Source organism: Thamnophis elegans, chromosome Z, assembly GCF_009769535.1.
Source record: "Thamnophis elegans isolate rThaEle1 chromosome Z, rThaEle1.pri, whole genome shotgun sequence".
NCBI classification, from domain to species: domain Eukaryota; kingdom Metazoa; phylum Chordata; class Lepidosauria; order Squamata; family Colubridae; genus Thamnophis; species Thamnophis elegans.
The window spans coordinates 83,895,762-83,917,117 of record NC_045558.1 but is presented as its reverse complement, the minus strand read 5'-3'; the positions used below and the strand labels follow the sequence as shown (position 1 = coordinate 83,917,117).

The following is a 21,356-nucleotide window of genomic DNA, read 5'->3' as shown; positions in this document are numbered from 1 at the left end:
ACCTGGGGGCAGCTCTCTTAAGCTGCCGCCATCAGCAAGATCCTGCCCAGGAAGTCCAAACTTGTTTGGTTTCTGATTGCTTTATTGTGTCATGTAATGCTGCACTGGAGTTTATGTTCCCTTTCAAAAAGTTGGTTTTTTTATGGCTACTTTTGCTTCCAAATCTTTTGTTTTCTTCTGACCATTATGTACTTATATGCCATGTTGCAGTGCAAATGCAAAAGGATGGTCCCAAGACATATTTTGGCCTTTTGATATTATGTTTACAAACTGATACCTATTCTCTGGACTATACTTGTTTAACATTTCTTTGTTTTCACATTTCATCAAACTCAAAGAGTCTTAAATAATACACACTCATGGGTCTAAGTAAATAGAGAATAGTAGCCAGGATTATGGGATGCAAAAATTATAAAAATTGCACTTTTTATCTGGGGGTCATGTGCAAAATTATTTCTAGATATCACTGACATCCATGCATTGTTAAGTTAATTAATATTTATAATTCAATATATTTCAGTTATTTCAAGAATTTTTTTGTTATTTCTCCTAATTAGCTTTAGCTCAGTTTTGGATTTTAGGTGTTTATACAGCTGTTTTTCCTCATAATAGGACACATGAGATCAAGAAGATATATTTTTATCTTCCCCATATTTTTTACAGTCACATAAAATCACCATTGTAGATACAGGGCCAGAGTTGAATATGAATTTATTTTAGGGAGTGATCTCTGCCTGAGATCTGCCTGATTATATGGCCTTATTTTCCTAACATATTTTAATTTCTTGCATAAAAGATACAATTGTAATATAGGCTTGGCAGTTTTGATGGGTGAAAAGCATTATTCTAAATCAGCCAGGAAATAATTGGCAATTTAGGGAGGACTGGAAATTTCCACAGATGTGTCACACATCTGGAGATATATTTTCTGTTCAAAGCTGTGTAGAAAGTTAACACATACCCCTCTCCTAGAAGAATGAAATATTCTAGGAAATATTAAAAAGGCAGAATATTTCCCCTAAAAGAAAAAGAAAAATATTAAAGGAAACAGAAGCAAAAGATGTCAGCTCCCTGCCCCCAGCAGATATTTTGGTGCTAACCTATCTATAAGACAAAAGGCTGGGTCAGCTTGTCTACAAAATAAAAGACCTTCACCCTCAGGGCATTAGGATTAGCCCTCTACCCATCCAGTGATATACATACATACATACATACATACATACATACATACATACATACATACATACATGAAACCATCCTTCAAAGTAGCCTCCATGTTTCCAGTATCTTTCTCCCCACTTGGAACTGAACCCAGATGGACATTTCTTCCAATAACTGAAATGTGTATAGAGTGGCATTATTTGATGGACCAAATAAGTCAAAGATAGTTGTTATAAAGGGAAAGATCTTGACTATGATTTGGGAAGGCATCAGCTTCTGCATATCTAAGAAGCTTTCCTCTGTGGCCCATTCTCAATCTTGAACATTCAATTAAGAACAATCTCTTTAATTTGCCTCCTATTTGGCAAGCTGTTAACCATCATTTTCCACCTGCAGTGTAACAAAGAAATCATTTGTTCCAAAAGCTGTGATTTGTACAGTTTCTGCAACAAATACATTCCAAAAAATATATTTTGAATCCCTGCTTCAAAAAAGCAGAAATTTAATAACACAAACTCCTGGGCACTGTTCATCCTTCTTTACTCCATAGTTAAATTGAAGAGAACACTGAAATGGAATTAAGATAGTGTCTTGCTTCATCCTTTCCTATGGTCCATCTTTAATACTACTTTGTGGCAATGACAACCAAGTGACTGCAGCACATGAAAACCTGACTTTACACACTTTCCTATTTTAATGCAACATAGTAGACAAACTAATGGTTGCTCAGTTTTAAAAACTGGATTCTAGCCCATTTCTGTCCTGATAGAGAAACATAATTCATAATCTTATTAATATTACGTAGAAATCCTGTTTGCTGTAGTATTTAAAGGCACTGGGCTAGAAACTGGGAGAATATGAGCTCCAATCATTTTAGGCATGAAGTGAATTTGGAGCAGTTATTCTCTCGCAGCCTAGAAAGAAATCAAAGTAAACTATTTAAAAAAAAAAATGTAAGGATTTGTCCAGGAATTGCCAGAAGCAAGCACAAGGATGAAGAACACATACAGCAAATATAATAATGTGGATAAAAATAATATAAATTGTGGGGGGGATAGAAAAGAGGTTTGACCCTGAATTAATTTATGCAGAAAGAATTAAAAAAATTATATAACTGTGTTATATAAATACATACTCGGCATTACAAGACAAGATAGAAAGAGTTGCACATGGATTACAAAATAAACAAAAGAATGCCATATCATCAAGAAAGTAAAAGAATATAAATGGAGATGGTCTGATCACATAGCAAGATGAACTTAGACAGTCATAGAATGGATCCCACTTTATAAAAAGCATCCACGAAAGAGATCTTAAACATGTCAAACAGATCATGCCAGACTAATCTTATTGCATTCTTTGATAATGTGACAAAATTAGTGGACCAGAGGAATGCCATCAATATAGTTTACTTGGACTTCAGTAAGGCATTTGGTAGACCATAACCTACTTCTAGCTAAAGTAGAAGAATATGGGTTACATGGATTTGTAACTGGCTGACCAACCGCACTCAACATGTAGTCCTCAATGGAACTGCATCTACATGGAGGGAAGTATGCAGTGGGGTACCCCAAGGCTCTGTTTTGGGCCCAGTACTCTTCAATATCTTCATCAATGATTTGGATGAGGGAATAAATGGGGAACTCATCAAATTTGCAGATGACACCAAGCTGGCAGGATTAGCCAACACTCCAGAAGATAGGCTAAAGATACAGAAGGATCTTGACAAACCTGAACATTGGATACTACCTAATAAAATGAAATTCAATGGTGAAAAGAGTAAGGTTCTATATTTAGGTAAGAAAAATGAAATGCACAGGTATAGTATAGGTGGTATCTTGCTCAACAGTAGTAACTGTGAAAGGGATCTTGGAGTCCTAATGGACAACCATTTAAATTTGAGCCAGCAGTGTGCAGCAGCTGCCAAAAAAAGCCAACACAGTTCTAGGCTGCATAAATAGAGGGATAGAATCAAGATCACGTGAAGTGTTAATACCACTTTATAATGCCTTGGTAAGGCCACACTTGGAATACTGCATTCAGTTTTGGTCACCACAATGTAGAAGAGAGGTGGAGACTCTAGAAAGAGTGCAGAGAAGAGCAACAAAGATGATTAGGGGACTAGAGACTAAAACATATGAAGAACGGTTGCAGGAACTGGGTATGTCTAGTTTAACAGAAAGAAGGACTAGGGGAGACATGATAGCAGTGTTCCAATATTTTAGGGGTTGCCATAAAGAAGAGGGAGTCAAATTATTTTCCAAGGAACCTGAGTGTAGAACAAGAAGCAATGGGTGGAAACTAATCAAGGAGAGAAGTAACTTAGAATGGAGGAGAAATTTCCTGACAGTTAGAACAATTAATCAGTGGAACAGCTTGCTTCCAGAAGTTGTAAATGCACCAATACTAGAAGTCTTTAAGAAGATGTTGGATAGCCATCTGTCTGAAATGGTATAGGGTTTCCTGCCTAGGCAGGGGTTGGACTGGAAGACCTCCAAGTTCCTTCCAACTCTGCTATTGTATTATTGTACTATATTAATATGGATTGATAACAACAGCAAGTATTGTGAGCCCAATTGGCAAAAGAAAACTCAGGACTATTTTGGTTGTAAACATGCAGAAGAGGCCTTCATCCTGCAGCCATTAGACAATGCTAAAATGAGGAGGAGGAGGAGGAGGAGGAGGAGGAGGAGGAGGATGATAACGATGGTGTTAGAAATATTGTATAGCAAATAATATGTTAACTAATCCAGATATCCAACAAAATTGCTGAAAACAGCCTCTGAAATCTTTTAAACTCCTAACAAGCATAAAAATTAATTTTACACTTATTTCAAATTGTAAACACAAACAAGCAAACACACAGAACTCAATTAACACAATGTAGACATAATTATAATGCTCACAGTTCAAATGAAGAGACTCAATCTGCATGCTTTGATTTAATCAACCCCTTCTCCTGGTCAACATATACACACACTCATGTCCCTTAGTGTCACACACTAGGATTAGCATGCCCCTCAAGCCCACACCAAGTACCAGTTCTCCTATAAAACAATTTCTCTGTACCTAATTTTCTGGGTAACTACACCCAGAGGCAAACCGCCTTGCTTTTAGGAACACGTTTCCTCATAGCTATCTGGATTTCATTTTCACTTGGAAGCCCAAATTATTCTTCTGACATTTACATCTAAATAAATTAAAGCAATTCATTGAAAGAAAAATGAAAAAAATGATGCAATACTGTAAGACAGGAATATGACTGACAGCAACATTTTTCTCTCTATCCTTATCTGGACTTACTGTTTTACTACAACATGGAACTTGGTACTCATGTTCATGTGGTACTCATGAACTTGGTACTCATCTTCAAGGTTCATGCACCTTTATTCAGTTGCAGCAGAGTCTTTTTTTTCTCCTGCTGCTAGGTCCCAGTTAAGAATGACTTGTGAGACAATCATAGGGAAGAAGGGGTTCACTTATCTTCCAAAACCCTTGAGGGTTGGAAAAGAAACAATGGGTAGAAGCTTATTAAAGAGAGATCCAATCTGGAACTAAGGAGAAATTTCCTGACAGTGAGAACAATTAATAAGTGGAACAGCTTATCTCTCAGAGTTGTGAGTGCTCCATCATTGGAGGTCTTCAAGAAAAGACTGAACAGACATTTGTCCAGGATGCAATCTCCTGCCTGGAGCAGGGAGTTGGGGTAGAATAACTTCAAGGTCCCTTTTAGCCCTATAATTCTATGTTTTTAGCTGTTTTGCTGCTTTTATGGCTACTAGTCTGGATTTTACCAATTTCCAGTAAATTCATTTTGTCTATTGCTATTGCAAGTTCTCTCACACCCTCCAACCCTTCAACTGTATTGTGGAACAGAAAATAGCTAGTATTCCCTATCTCTCAAGTGAACTAGGAAAGGATAGCTTAATCACTAGGTATTCCAGATGTTCTTCCAGATTCCTTCTACACATGGAGAAAATGAAAATAATAATAATATTATGTTGATTTTGAGTGAATTGGCATTTTGGCACAAAATATTGATGGTCATTTCAATTAATGAAGAATAATAAGAACATTACTGACATCAATATAATGTAAAAGAAAACGTTTACTGGAATTAAAATTACATAAAGGCAATAAAGATTTGTGGTCAGATTAGGTTTAATAGCAATCTGGGGAGTTAGGAACATTTGGAGATGAAAAGCCAAGAATCAGAATGAAAAGTGTAGAACAGAAATGAAATAATAATTGCTGGAAGCATTGAATATTATATTTTATATGAATCATCAAGTCAATTTTTATGTTTCTGCTTTTATTTGAAATTACATTCAAATCAATTCAAACAAGATCAATTCTTAAATAACAGTGGTGAAGGCTTAAAATATAAATGATTAGATTTAAAGACCTATGAAAAGGACTAGAGTGTGCCAATTCAAGCAGTGTAACCAAATCAGAGTTATTTATCTTTCATTGTTTAATATTCCTAATTGTATGGTGATATTTAGGATGATGAAAAGCAACCCATTGTAGGGAATGTAATGAAGCACAGCTGATAGAATAATTATGCTAGCATGCCTAGGCATTGTGAGGAAGTGGAATTCAATTCCTCCAGCATGCTGCTTTGGAGGGGGCTATTAAAACTGAATGGGGTACCTATCTTTAATATCAAATATTGGCACCCAGTGAACTATGATGTTACTGGGAACTATTGAAATTCTCTTATTGTAGCAAAAATATTAGCTGCCTTTAGCTCGTTTTATAAGTATATGATTTTCTTTCTGAACAGTGAAACATACAGAACAAGTTACACGACTCAAGATTTTCAGAGTCTCTTTTATGAACTGGAAGAACTTAAAATTTTAATGCAGGAAGCCAGACATGATAAAATAGGCATTACTGAAACCTGATGGAATGAAACTCCGAAGTGCAATATAAGAATTGAAAAATGCAATTATTTAAAAGGAGCTGTGACATTATATATGAAAAAAGGGAATAGATCAGATATTGAGATATTTTCTGCTAGCCTTAAATATATGTGTATTGTGCAGCTATTTTCATTAGTGGATATTGAAATGGTATTTATCAATTCATGCTGAATGAATGTCACCTGGGATTTTGTTCCCAAGATATTCCCCTTTTCTAATATTGATATAAAGATAAAAATAAAGCTTTCCCCTTCCAGTCATTTCTGACTCTAGGGGGTGATACTCATCTCCCTTTCTTGGCCAAGGAAGCCAGTGTTGTCTGAAGATATTTCTGAAGGTATGACTATAAGCTGAGGCACATGGACTGCTGTAACCTTCCCACTGAAATTGTACCTATTTTTCTACTCACATTTGCATGCTTAGCAAATATGAGTAGCAAAATTGCTAGGTTGGCAGGAACTGGGGCGAGTAACTGGAGTTCACCCCATTGTGCAGCACTCAGGTCTTGAACCCAGACTATCAGTTTTCCAATTGACAAGCTCAGCATCTTTACCACTGAACTACCGCACCCCTTGGTATTGGTATATGAAAATACAATTCAGAAACTCACAGTCAGAATTTAAATTATTTTTCACTCAGAAGATATGTTTGAAAAATATAAAAATGTAAAATATCATGAAAAAAGTCAATCACCCTTCTATAATTTTAACCAACTTTTTATAACCTAGGAATATTCAAAAAGGGATACTGAAAATAATTCCTAAGAGGGAATCTGTTTCGTGTCAGGATTCTGACTTCATAAGGTTGTAAAATTATTTTCTGCTACCATTGTGATATATCAGAGCTTACAATGTGAAACATACAACACAAAAGCAGCAGAAGAAAATACAGTTGGCTCTTTAATTATATCCCCTCTGGTATGCATGTAGAAGAGAGGGAGAAAGAAAAAGAATGGAAACAGATTCATCAATGAAACTGCCGCATCGAAACCTCAGTTTAGGATGGGAGGGGTGCAGAAAATTCCTCCATTAATGCAATCAATGCTTGTGCCCTCTGCAATGATCCCCCATTATATGCTTCCTCCTCATGTTTGTTTCAGCACCATAGACAGCGAGGAGGGAGGGGAGCCAGAGAGAGACAGAGACAGACAGACAGAGACAACGCTAGTGAGAAGCCAGCGTTAAAGCCATCAGCACAGCTGAGAGGCAAAGAAGGGGAAAAGTTGAAGTGCGACAAACAACACCAGGCTCTCATCTCCCTCCCTATTTTTTCAAGCTGGCACAGTGTTTAGAGAGGGCACTCATCATGCAGTGTTTAGCAGCAGGGGCTGATTGAACTGCCAAATTGCAGCAACAAAAGGTGCTCTGAAGAATCCGTTTCCAAATTCAAGGAAGGCTGGATCTGGACATCTGACATCTGAACAATTAGCCTCTCTCTGTTTGTTTTTCTGTCTCTTTTTTCCTCTCCCTCTTTTTTACCAGATCCATCTGAAGCTGCTCTTCCCCTTTCCAGTTTTTCCAGGAGAACACTGGCAGTGTTACAATTGGGGCTCTGGTGTGCAATCCCATTTTTCTTTGCCTTTCCTTTTCTTGTGTGATTGTGCGGCTCTCTGGCATTACCTGATGTGACTTTCTGGTCCCCTCTCGCTTTGGAATCATGGGCATCTTTTGGCCTTCTGTTGGATTCTATGTCTTCACAGTATTGTACATCCAGCAAGGACTTTCTTCTCAAGGTAAGAGCCACCATTTATCAAGACTGGGGATCTGGTAGAGAGAAAAAGAATATTGAAGTAAGCACTCCTTGCATCTCCTTGTTTAAATCTTATTTTAAAAGCCCATTAAAAGGGGGTGAATATGTTCACCAGAAGTGAGTACAATATAAATATGTGCATTCCATTTCCAGACACAAAGATAGCACAGAAATCTTATATATGTGTATTGCTGTTCATATCTGAGCAGTGCTTTCATTTAAAAAGAGATTATTCATTTGATTTCAAAGCAAAGAGGTTATGTATGTAATTTTCCAAACCTTCTGTTCAGAATTCAGGATGCTGAAGCATGTGGGAAAGAGAATTTGTTTTTCTGCTCTAAATAGTATAGTCCTTTTAAAACATCAATCTTTCCTCTATCCCCTCCTTCTCTTCTGTTTTCCCCTATAATCCTATGTTCATGTTCTTGGTTTCTGTGTGTATTTCTACAAAGACCACTCCGTTTTCTGGCCCAAACCATTCTGACAAAGGCACCATCTGCATTTCAAGTAGCCCCTGCTCTGCAGAATCCATCCAGATGTTTGAGACTTAAAGGCTGCAGTGTAGATTTCAGTACCATAGACAGAAATCGTATCAGGATACTCCTCCGAATACCGTACAGATAATCAGAAATGCCGTTAGCAATTTTTAGCTTATTTATTAGTTACACATTAGACAGATGGGGCAGGAGTGAGGGAACAGCAGCCACGAGGAATATTTGCAAGCAATGAGTTTCTATACTAGTGAATGATTGGGAGGGAGATAGTGTGGGAGACTGTCTTTTCAAAGGAAAGAAAGGGAGGAGGGGGAGGAAAGAGAGAGAGAGAGAAAGAGAGAGAGGGAGGGAGAGACCTACCTGTGGCTGTTTGCAATTTAACTATTTTAAAAAGTGAATAGCAATCAAAAATTTTCTCCAATTATACAGCAATGAGCCACCCGATATAATCTAGCACTTATGTGTAAGTTATTATGGAAGACTTTTCAACATGTCAACTGTGAATCTGTAATATCACAGGACTGAAGTGGTCAAACTGGTGCTTACTGTCTGAAAACTGAAAGCAAGATGTGTGGTGACTTAATTAAACAGATTACTTTACCAATATTCCTGTGGGAATATAATGGACCTATGATGATTTTTCTCTGACATACATATTAAGAAACATTATTTTGTGTTTTTCAAAGAGATAGCCATACTGGAGTGCTGTGACTGAACTAATGAAGCGAAGTATTTCTAGAGTTTGAATCTTCTAAATTAAATATTATCTACTTTTATTTAGTGTGGTATTTCAAACAAAATTGAGAGTGACATTAAGTAGGATCCAACCACAGGAATTTTTATAACAAATAAATGCCTTAACACACTTTTTAAATCTTGTTTTTAAAAATATAAAAGAAAGAATCATACTATTCTGATAATTACTTAATCCTTAATAGGTAAATACATGAAAAATAAAGTTTTGGATTGCTTGATACATTTCACTAATCCCTAAGGAAAAATATTGACATATTACCTTCCATACAATATTTGTGCTTCATTATATGTGATTATGCAAATATTTCTATAATTAGTTTTTCCATTCGCCCATGGATAGCAGTGGTCCTTAGACAAATATAGAAGAAGAAAAATAAAAGTGATTATTAATAATTCAGAGAACAAAAAAGACATGAAATTAGTATAAGAAGAAGAAAAAAGAAAATTGGGAAAGACAGTACTGCAATCCTAAGTGTGCTTAGTTGGGTTTAAGTCCTATTCAATCAACTAATCGGGTACATAACACAATATCCTGCATGATCATTTATAAATATGATCTTGGTGAATGCAGTGCAATTAATTCCCATGTAAATCTGTATAAGATCATATTCCTCAAAAGGGAAACAATGGAAATGAATAGAAAGGGGAAGTAAAGACAGAGAAAGAGAGAAAGAATCCTAATGAAACCTGCTTTTCTTTTCCAGCCAAATTTACTGAATTTCCTCAGGATATCACAGCCACTGAGGGGCAGAATGTGGAGATGTCTTGTGCATTCCAGAGTGGCTCTGCCTCAGTGTACCTGGAAATCCAATGGTGGTTTCTGAAGGCAATTGAGGACCAAGAAGCTGGAGCTGAGGTGATGGAAGCTCAGGTACAAGCAGCTAGAAAGTAAAGATTCAGGGAACAGACCTGGTTTTCCCCAGAAATGTAATATACTCACTTACTAGGAGAAGTAAAAAAAAAAAAAACTTTCTGAGCAAGCAATAAACCCAAGGAATAGAATCTTGGCTTTTTATTTCATTACTAACAGTCTTTAAAAGACCTATTATTTCTAAGCATGAGTAAAAGATGTAGACTCTTTTTTTAATTTTTATTTTAAACACATAAACACATCAACAAAAACAAACATATGACTTAACACAACATAGGAACAAGAAGTTCCATCATATATCATACAGCAGTTCTGTATCGGTTTCTATACAGTTAATGTTTTCCCTTCTATACATTTCTATCTTGCATTCATGGTCTCCTTATTCGTTATCCATTTTTATGTACAATTCTACATTTATTTATACTTAGCTATTTATAACAAAATATTGTTTACCTATATTGTGTTTTATATTCTTACTGTCATTTATTCTCTTACATACAATTATAGGTATATGTTCACATAGTATTCTTTTTCTTTGCCATTATTCCATTATACTTTTGTTATTCCATTTAAAAGGTTATAATATACAGTTTGAGTTGTTTACCATCCCTAGCGCCTGTTGTAACACCTCATTTAAGATGTAGACTCTTAAAGGAGTTAAATTTGATCAATACAAAGCATATAATTTTAGAAAGAACTTAATATATTCCGTGTCAGTTTTATTTCTTATGTTGAAACAAAATAGAAAATACATGTTTTCATCTTTCAGATTCAATATACTCCACTCTACAATGTTTTTGTTATATCCAGTTTCAGAATTCATAAATATCATCAAAGTAAGAGGTAGCTAATCAAAGTATCTAGCTAACTATAGGTAATCCTCGACTTACGACTGCAACTGAACCCAAATTTTCAATTGTTAAGTGAGACATTTATTAAGTGGGTTTTGCCCCATTCTATGACCTTTCTAGTCACACTTGTTATGTGAATCACACAACCAAGTAACTTGGTTGTTAAGTGAATCCGGCTTGCCCATTATCTTTGCTTGCAAAAGGCGATCACATGAACTTGGGATACAGCAATGTTCATAAATATGAACCAGTTGTCAAGTATCTGAATTTTCATCACATGATCATGTCAATAATACAAAGGTCATAACTGTGAAAAATGGTCATAAGTAACTTTTTTCAGTGTCATTGTAAGGTCCTTCCTCTACTCCCCAAATCAAGAAAGTACAGACTCTTGAAACAGCAGCATTTCAAAATGAACCTTTTATTGAAAGGAAGTGATCGCAAGACAAAAGCAAAGCAGGCTCTAAGGTCCCCTTAGGCATGTTTAATGAGCCAGTCCACAGGTGTGAAGATGTTGTGAAGGACATCCTGGGAAGGAGATAAGGTACTGTTCCCTTAACTCTGAAAACCACTTGGAGAGGGCTGTAAAGAACTATCAAGGGGTATATAAGTCTAAGTGCTATTGCTATGTTGTAAATTATTCCATAAAATTAATTTTATATACAGGATATTATCTGGACTTTTAAAATATTTCTATGGCTTCCAGATTTGATCCAGATTATATTGGGTCCTTTCAAACTATTCCCAGACCTATCCGTTCAGCCTCAGGATTCAAGATTTTTTTATTTTATTTTAAGTGGTAACGATGAGAAATGGATTGAGGTTATACATTTGTTTCATATTACGGTAAACTAAAATAAACTCTACACTGAATACTTATTATTACTTATTTATCTATCAGTAATGTGCAGAATCAATTCTGAATCTCACATGCTCACTGATAAATTCACAACCATATAATAAACTTATTTTTTCCTTCTCTCTGAATTGTTTATAAAAGTAATTCTAGTGGAGTAAACATGTCAGCTCACAGCATGTGCCTGATAATTATAGGAAGTGCATGGCTCCATATAGATCATTCTTTGGATCTATCTCCCCAGACAAATCTTTGCCATGTATTTCAGAGTTTTTGTTTTGCTTTGTTTTGTTTATTACCTAATCTGCAGGTCTAGTTTAAAAATATTGGTAAACTAGATTGGTCACAATAATAGCACTGAAAAGAAAAAAATGGAAGAACCTTCATAAGGATATAAATTAAGCTACTGCAGGATGAAGGCCTCTTCACTGACGTTTATGGACCATGATCTCTTGTGGTGGACCAGTGTGGCTTAATTAACCAGTGTAGTTATTTAAGAGAATATGGACATGAATGAGTTCTGCTAGTCCCTGGGATGAGGTAAGGACATTCTTTGAAGCAACATTCTTTTATTCAAGTGTGTAGATACTCTAATGCCCATAGTAAGCAACCAGATGGCTCTGGGATGCTCACAAGCAGCAGGGGTGGTTATTGCCAATTACCATCAGATTTTTAATAGTAGACTACCTCTACTTTGCTGTTACTAGAGTTACAGCAAAGTAGCCCACTAACTATGTAACCTTCTAACTATGAAATGACAAACACATTCATAACAATGTTTAGGATAAGACCCATTATCACATTATGCAACAAGTAGGAAAAGCAGGTGTAGAAAATAGGTGAGAGATGTTAGACTGAACCATAGCAGATTCTCACTATCATTTCATATGGATACTATGCAGTCACTTAGTGTACCATATGTCTAGTTATATAAGCAATGACTCAATCTTGCAATAAGGTACAGATTAGCAGCATTTTAGCACACTTAAAAGCCTGTGAATACCATAATTGTTAGATGTTCTTGTTTTACAGTCCTATAGATTGCAATTTGGAGTGATTTGAAATGAGAAGTGATGGAATTCGTTTTTTACATAAGAAACTTTTTACCTTTAATATGTAAAACAGTTATTCATTCCCCAACAGGTGGAGCTATTACCAGAGAGAGACTTGGATAATGATGGAACAAAGATAAGTGTAAGTCTATGACAAAATATAGAGTATTGTTTCCTTTTAAAGGACTTTCTACTTGCTTTATTCTCTTTAATTGGTAACCATAGCAAAACCTCTTAGCCTTGGATTAATCAATGCCTTTCCATGTCTTTCTCATGTCTTTGGGATAAAAATCACAGAAGCTGTAGATAAATTGCATTTTCCTGATAGAGACAATATGTCTCATAACTACTTTCTTCAGGAATTAATTAATTTAAGTCTATGTGAGATGCCCAGGGAGCGGTCTTACCTGTTATCTGGGAATACTCTGATCCAATTGACCCTGATGAAGTGGACAGGGCTCTTGATACTGTCAATGCTACCATCTGTTAGTTAGATTCTTATCCCTCCTAGATGGTGAAAGGCTTCAGAATGATGACTAGCAGGTGAGTTCAGGCAGTGTTTAATATATCACTAGAGGAGGGGACATTTCTGCATGCTTTTAAGCAAGCCCTGGTTTGCCTTCTCTTTAAAAAACATCACTGGATCCCACTTGCCTGGAGACTTTTTATCCAGTTTCCAACCTCCTATTCCTAGGGAAGGTTGTGGAAAAGATGGTGGTCTGACAACTGCAAAGAGTCCTAGATGACATAGATTATCTAGACCCGGGATGGGGAACCTATGGCACATGTGCCACAGGTGGCACGCGGAGCCATTTGTCAGGGCATGAAAGGCGTTGCCATGTCAGCTGGCCAGTGTACATGCATGCACTGGCCAGCTGAGTTCAGCCTTTTTTAAAGCCATTTTTCACCCTCCCCAGGCTCCAAAGGCTCCTATCTGGGGAGGGCGAAAAGAGCCTCCCCCCCCCCGAGGCCCTCCGGAGGCTTCAGGAACTTCCCTGAAGCCTCCGGAGAGCTTAAACCAACCCTATGAGCAAACTGGAAGTGACTTCCAGTTTGCTTGTAGGGTCCTTTTTTGCCCTTCAAAGGTCCCTGAAGCTTCCAGAGGGTTTCCACCCTCCCCAGGCTCCTATAAAGCCTCTGAAGCCTGGAGAGGGTGAAAAAAAGCATGCAAAAAATGGGGGGAGCACCTGTCAAGCACACATGCGCACTGGGGGGGGGTTACATGTTGCATTATGGGTGTGGCACACCCGCACATGACCCCCCTGTGCTCCCCCCTTATGGCATGCGAGCCAAAGAAGGTTTGCCATCGCTGACCTAGACCCTTTTCAGACAAGATTGGGGCCTAATTATGGGATGGAAATGGCACTGGTCATTCTTGTCAATGATCTCTGGACAGAGCGAGATGGGGGTAAGGCAACTATCCTCACTCTCCTTGATTCTTAGTGGTTTGGTGGTTTTCAATACCATCAACCACGATCAACCATTCTTTTGGGCTGGCTGCAGCGGATGGGGATGAGGTACACAGTTTGTGCTGGTTTGGGTTCTTTGTGGCATAGGAGGGGAGTGAGAGGTCCAGCCCGTGGCTGCTATTCTGTTGTGTACCACAAGGCTTGGTACTATCTCCACTCCATTTCAACATCTATATGAAACCACTGGGTGAGATCCTCCATCACCATGGGTTGAGATATATATATATGATGACACCGAATTCTATATTTCTACTGTAGGTGACCCAAGTGATGCTGTGAGCATCCTTTCACAGTGCCTGCAGGCTGTGTGGGCCTGGATGGGGGACAACAGGCTGAACGTGTTAATAATGTTGCATAGAATTTTGTATAAACATTTGCTCTACTCACATAATGCACATTGATCAGAAAATTGAATTATGTATGGGCATATTTTTTGAGAAATGTTTCACGAAACTTCAATATAAAACAAAATCTAAACTTTAGCCATTCACATATATAATCAATATCATAACATTCCTGTCTCTTGAGCACTTTAAATTACTCATTTAATGTGAATCTAAGGCTGATGTAGTTGGAAAGTTGCTAAGACAAATGCTTCCAAACATGTTGTGCCTATACTGGCATGAGCTCATCACTCCCATTTGACATGAAAAGTCTATGAAAAGCACATATTTAAAACTAAAAAGTAAATAGGTGACTGAAAAGTCAGCCAATTAGACTTTAAAAGAGCTGACTTCAACAAGGAAAAACAAAAGTCCTCAATGAAACTACATCTTTATGAAGATAAGCATATAATGGGATACTTCAAGGTTCTATCTTGGGTCCAGTGCTCTTCAACATCTTCATAAATAATCTAGATGAAAGAATAGAAGGACAGCTCATCAAATTTGCAGAGATACCAAATTGGAGTGAATTGCAAGCACCTTGGAAGATTGTCTCAGGATTAAGAAGGCTCTTGACACATTTGAACATTGCGTCCTATGATTACAGTTCAGTAATGAGAAGAGTAAGGTCCTGCACTTAGGCAGGAAAAACAAATGTATAGGTATAGAATAGGTGACATCTAGCTCATTAGTAGTAACTGTGAGATAAATCTATGTAGCCTAGTAGACCACCACTTAAATAGAAGCTAGCAGTGTGCTGCAACTGCCAAAAAACCCAATACAGTCTTAGATGCATCAACAGAGAGATAGCATCAAAAGTATGAGAATGACAGTATGTTTTATACTTTACCAAACTTTTATCCACTGCTTTTCAACTTGCCCTCAGGTACTTTGGAAGATATGTCTATCCCATCTTCTCTGTGACAGCCTGTCAAATACCAGCTATCATGGGACTCCTAACACTTCTTTTTGTTAGGCTAAACATACCTTGTTTCCTTAGCTGTTCATCATATAATTTAGCCTCCAGAGCCTTATCAAAGCTGTTGCTCTTCTCTTCACTCTTTCCAGAGTCCAGGGTCTCACCATCTTTTTTTGAATCATGATGAACAGAACTGGATACAGCATTCTAAGTGCGGCCTTGTATGATGAATGGCTAAGGGACCTAGGTATGTCTAGCCAATCAAAGAGAAAGATTAGGGATGACATGACAGCTGTCTTCCAGTTCCTCAGGGGCTGTCACAGAGAAGAGGGATTACATTCTCTAAAGTATCTGAGGGCTAGACAATAGACAACAGGTGGAAACTCAGAAATCCAATCTGGAACTAAGAACAAATTTCCCTGCAGTGAGAACAATTAATCAATGGAATAGCTTACTTCCCAGAGTTATAGCTGCTCCATTGCTGGAGGTTTTTATGAAAAGATTGGACAGCCATTTGTCTGCTGATTGGACTAGAAGGCCACCAAGGTCTCTTCCAGATCTGGACTCTACAATTTTATTACTCTGATATGGAAAATTGAAAAACTAGAACACAATTGTATATTAGATATAATTTTCTGAAAATATGATCTATTAAAGACATATAGTTATGTCTCTTAGTTATGCTTGCAACATTATTATTATTATTTTTATTGCTTCAGGCAAAAACAATTTTAAAATACCCCATCTCTGAATTCGACTTTGTCATTCTTTATTTATAAAATGAAGTGCATTTTGATGTTTTGAGAGGATAAAAGGAGCAAAATTATCTGGGAAGAATGTGAGTTATCACAGGGTTAGCATGATCACTTACTTATTTGTTGTGATGTGTGGATGAATCCAGAGGTGGGTTCTTCCCAATACAGTCCAGTATGCCAGAAGAGGTAATAAAAATCTGGCATATTAGATAAACTCACTTTTCTGCTGGGAGATTGAGCAAAGAAGAAAAACAAATACTGTTGCTTTAAATCAGAACTGAGCATGCCTGGCTGTGGAATTCTGGGAGCTGAAGTTAAAGCTGCAAATTTTGGAGTCCTGGTTTAAATTGAAAAGCTGCTCAGGTTTACAAAGTGACATTCAGCAGTTATTGGGGGAGGGAGGTTTGCTTCCCACAGAGGAAAGGGAGAAAGAGAGGGAAGGGAGAAAAAAGAAAGAAAGAAAGAAAGAAAGAAAGAAAGAAAGAAAGAAAGAAAGAAAGAAAGAAAGAAAGAAAGAAAGGAGGGAGGGAGGGAGGGAAGGAACAAAAAACATCACAGCAATTTACAGCTAAACGGCTACTCAGAGGTCATCTAGTCTAATCCCTTGCTGCAGCAGGAAACCTTACATTGTCTGGATTATTTTGGTCCCTCTCCCTCTAACAGAGAGGAAAATTGTCAGAAAGAGGAAGGAGTTTACTAGGAAAAGACTGCCATGCAGAGGAAGGCAGAGATAGTCTTTGACTTATGACTAGAATTGAGCCCAAAATTTTGGTTGCTAAGTAAGACAATTGTTAAATGAGCTTCACCACATTTTACTCAATCCATGACATCTCCTGGTGAGTTTCATCAAGTTGGCCATGCCCACCCAGTCACATGACCATCAAGCCATGCCCACAAAATAGGCCATGTCCACAGAATAGGTAGTAAAACGTTTTGAATGACGATCAACATGGATGAGTCCATGTTGGTGAATTAATCCTTGAAGGAGAATGTGTATTTGCATTGTTTCTGAACATTATCACATTTGCCAGGACTTAAAAAATGCTTCAGTGTCTAGGTAATGATAGTTGTATGTTTCTATCAAGGTTGCCCTCTTTACTTCTTTAGGATCAACAGGATCCATGGTCCTCCCCTGTTCTAAGTAAAGCTGCCTTTTGAAATTATAGTTTGATGGCTAATTTATCAATGGCAATAATAGCAATATCAGAAGCACTTATATACTATTTCACAGTGCTTTACAGCACTCTCTAAGCCGTTTACAGAGTCAGCATATTGCCCATAACAATCTGGGTCCTCATTTTACTGATTTCAGAAGGGTGGAATGCTGAATCAACCTTGAGCTGGTGATATTCAAACTGTCGGTAATCAACAATCAGCAGAAGTAGCCTAGATACTGTATTCTAACCACTGCACCAACATGGCTCTCTGATCACTACCATGATGCTTCCATTGTTTTAAGATTTCACCCAAAGTGCCTATGAATATTGATAGTAATTTTCCTTTCTATGGCCACAGTCATTTTATTTCTATTTGCAGGTGTTTATATATTGCTATTTTCTCCAGTTCATTATCGTCTATTCTAATATCCCCAAGTACTGCCAACGTCTGTTACCCAGATGTTCGTTTTTCTTACCAATAGTTGTTAAGTATGAGGTGTTATGTGGCAGCCTGAATCCAAGAACATTTTAGCACTTTCATTTTCTATTACTTGCTCTATTTTATGGTCCTACTAGTTCTTCTTTGCAGGCAAATGAAACTTCTTGCAGATCTTCCAATGCACAGATATTGCTACTTTGTGGACTTCTTGCAACAGTTAACTAGTTAATCCACTGTTTGGCTTCTTTGAACAAGTGGCACTTGCTGTCTGTTGCTGTCTTCTCAATTCTGGGTTTGGATGCATTTGTTCTTAAGGCTTGGTCTTGTGAAGTCATAACAAAGCTCCTCCTTAGCCATTGCTAGGTCTATTATTATCTTGCCTCCTATTTTTTTCAATGTATTGGTCATGTAATGCTTTGTCTTACCCATGCCTCTTTTCTGTTCTTCATTTGATCTTTCATGTAGACCAGTTTGTTTTATCCAGTACTTGGTAGGCCAGGTGCATTAACTTCAGTGCATCATCTTCACTATCCTTCGCTATTCTTCCAATGCCTTTTTCTTCTTCTTCAATTGTCTGATGTACTTGCAATATTCCATGCTCACCCATTTTCCTTGGTAAGTAGGGTCAGTCAACATTGTTTCAAGGATGAAGGGCATGATTCATTGTCATCATTTTTCAAGTCATCCTATCCAGGGCTTTTAGTATCATTTAAATCCAGTCGACTATTTCAGCTGTGTATCTGATTAAAGCAGTTGCCCAGGTGTTAATTGCCTTGATGGTATTTCTTCTACTGAGTTTGGACTTCATTTGGACTTCAAGATCTTCACTCTCCTGATATATTAACTTCTAACCTTTTTCTTGATTTCAATGTGCTTGATGTTATCAGCTCAAAGGATGCCCAGGATTTATAGTGATTATTTTCATTCAGACTTTTGATGTTATTTCCATAAGGCATCATGAATTCTCCAGTTTGCACTATTTTTCCCATTTGATGGTGTATGGCATATTTGTACATTCCAAACTCCATTGCAACATCATGTATATATATGTGGACAGCAATGAGCATGACCTGTTTCAGATGGTGTTTCTCCATATAGCTTCAGATCATCCATGTAAAGGAGATGGGATAGTCTGGCAGATGTTTTTAATGTTTGATAGCATGTTCTGAGTTATTCAGTGGAATGATAAACAGTAGTGATGTAAGTAAATCTCCTGTGAAGATTCATATCTTGAAAGTAACCTCTCTCAATCTAGCGACCATGTCTTTCATGTGCCCTCAATCTTTGCACAGAGCTGACTTCTATTATTTCCAGGCACTTGATTATACAATCATGTGGCAGAGCATCAAATGCCTTTTTGTAGACAATTCATGATACAGTATATTCAAGTTAGTATTCCTTCTCTTGCAGTTTATCAAAAATGTCTTGTCAATTAGAAGTTGACTTTTTTTTTTTTGTTCTTCTGGTGTTTGGATGATTTCCCTTCTGCTCAAGTGGAAAGAGTTTGTTTTCAAATAGATGCTGTTGGACTGTATCAGCTACCATACCAGTTAGCAATTTGAAGTTGTAGATAAGTAGGTAATTGGCTTGCAGTTGACTTCCCCTAGATCTTCTTCCAGTAGGTTTTGCCTGATATTAGCAACACTTCAATTTCACTTATTTGCATCATGTTGTTAACTGCTTGGCAACAAGTGGATGTAGATTAATCAGATGTTTCAACAAAAATCCATGCAATTCATGTCTACCTGGTGCTAACCAATTCTTGATCATGATGTAATTCCAACATTCATATGCAATGAGACTTGCTCTTCATTTTTCTTGGGTAATGTTCCAGGAATCTCTTCTGGCACTTTAACTCCTAGAAGTGGGGGGATGTGGACCATTTTTGGAGATGGTCCACATCCTCCCCCCTTCATTTCTCTGTATTGTACTACCACTGTCATTCTTCTCCTGCAATTCTTCATTTATCACCCCGAAATATCTTCTTCCATTGCTCCCTTTCTTATACATAGTGAATTCTGGATGGGAAATGAATTTTATTGAACATAAAAAGAAAATTGGTAAAGAAAAAAACCAAAATGATCTCAAACAGAGATATTTATTTGACTGTAATCCTACCTGTGTTTAAGTACTACTGAAATTATTCTTAACCAGGTTAATAGAGAGTGAACATATTTTCCTGTAGTAAAGAGAAATTGTGGGAAAGACAAATTTGACATCAGCAACAGCATCCACCATCCTTCCCCAAGTTCATCACTTCTCAATTTTTCAAGAGTAGAACCGAAAAGACTGTTCAATTAACATGGATCTTATTGGGATCCAGTGGCATTCTAGGCTTCCTCAATTCAATTTCTTCAATGTAAAGAAAAAGGTTACAATAAAAGGTGTTTAAATATATCACTATTCTTTATTTTTGAGATCTAAGTTCAGGGGGGATTAATGTGAAAAGTAAACCTTCACACAAAGAGGTTGAGAAAGCAGATTGCAATGAGATAAGTGGGGTCTGGGCAAGTATGGCTATACCCCAAATACATTCCAGCAAGGACTAAATCAATAACATTTGATTTATTAGCCCAGAGTTCATGGTAATAAAGTAGAAGTGAGTGGCATGGACTCTATATTCAGCAAATTACAAAAACTAAAAGCCAGAAAGAAATGGCATAATGTAAAAAAGAGATTCATATCTCACAAAATTATTGGGATTTAGTTTTCAATTTAAAAAGGCAGTGTGTTGGATGCTAGTTTCCCTTGCAATCATTGTAAATTGATAATTGAGTAATCTCAGTAATTTAAATAAATTTAAAGTTTATTGGATTAGCTGGGTATTACAACCCCATTAATTATAACAAATGTTGTTTGTAGTTAGTAAAAGTCAGAGTTTAAAACAAAAAAACAGCTAGCTGGATTCAGATCAGTTCTATTTGAACTGAAATATATCATGTTTTATTTCCCATCTTAAAATGGAAGGTTTTAAGTGTGAATTAAGAGAAATAAAACATTCTTTCAAAGGAATGTGGTGCCTTGTAGACATTAGAATGATCTTGACCCAGCCATTCTCTTTTCTCCCCTCCCCCTGGGCTGCCCATATATGATGAGAGCTAAATAGCTTGAAATAGATCTATACTAGTCTCCCTTTATTTATTTATCAGCACAAATAAAAAAACATACATACATACATACATACATACATACATACATACATACATACATACATACATATATATATATATATATATATATATATATATATAATGTTATGTATCTATAAATATGTATATATATTGGAGAGATATATAAATATATATACAATTTATTTTATATATATTATCTTCAATACTATATTCACCAGCACCTTTTATCAATTGTGTATGATTGGTCTAAATCTATAGCCATGGTTAGTTACTGAGGAATTTCCATGGTGGTGCAGACCAGTCTGCATTCTATTTAAAACCTTAGCTCCTCTTCTGATAACATGCCTAATCCTTACAAAGTGCCTCGTATGCACTTTACTTGCCTTTC

The 21,356-nt window shown here is 36.9% G+C and overlaps 1 protein-coding gene across 1 annotated transcript in view; it reads left to right on the top strand.

The window, feature by feature from the left end:
* The first annotated feature begins 7,742 nt into the window (after positions 1-7,742).
* The window catches only part of VSTM2A (V-set and transmembrane domain containing 2A), a 28,830-nt gene continuing 15,216 nt past the window's right edge, over positions 7,743-21,356 (top strand). The window contains exons 1-3 of the mRNA XM_032234923.1: positions 7,743-7,818; positions 9,790-9,956; positions 12,807-12,857. Coding sequence (XP_032090814.1) covers positions 7,743-7,818; positions 9,790-9,956; positions 12,807-12,857 — 294 coding nt within the window. The remainder of the gene's footprint in view (positions 7,819-9,789; positions 9,957-12,806; positions 12,858-21,356) is intronic.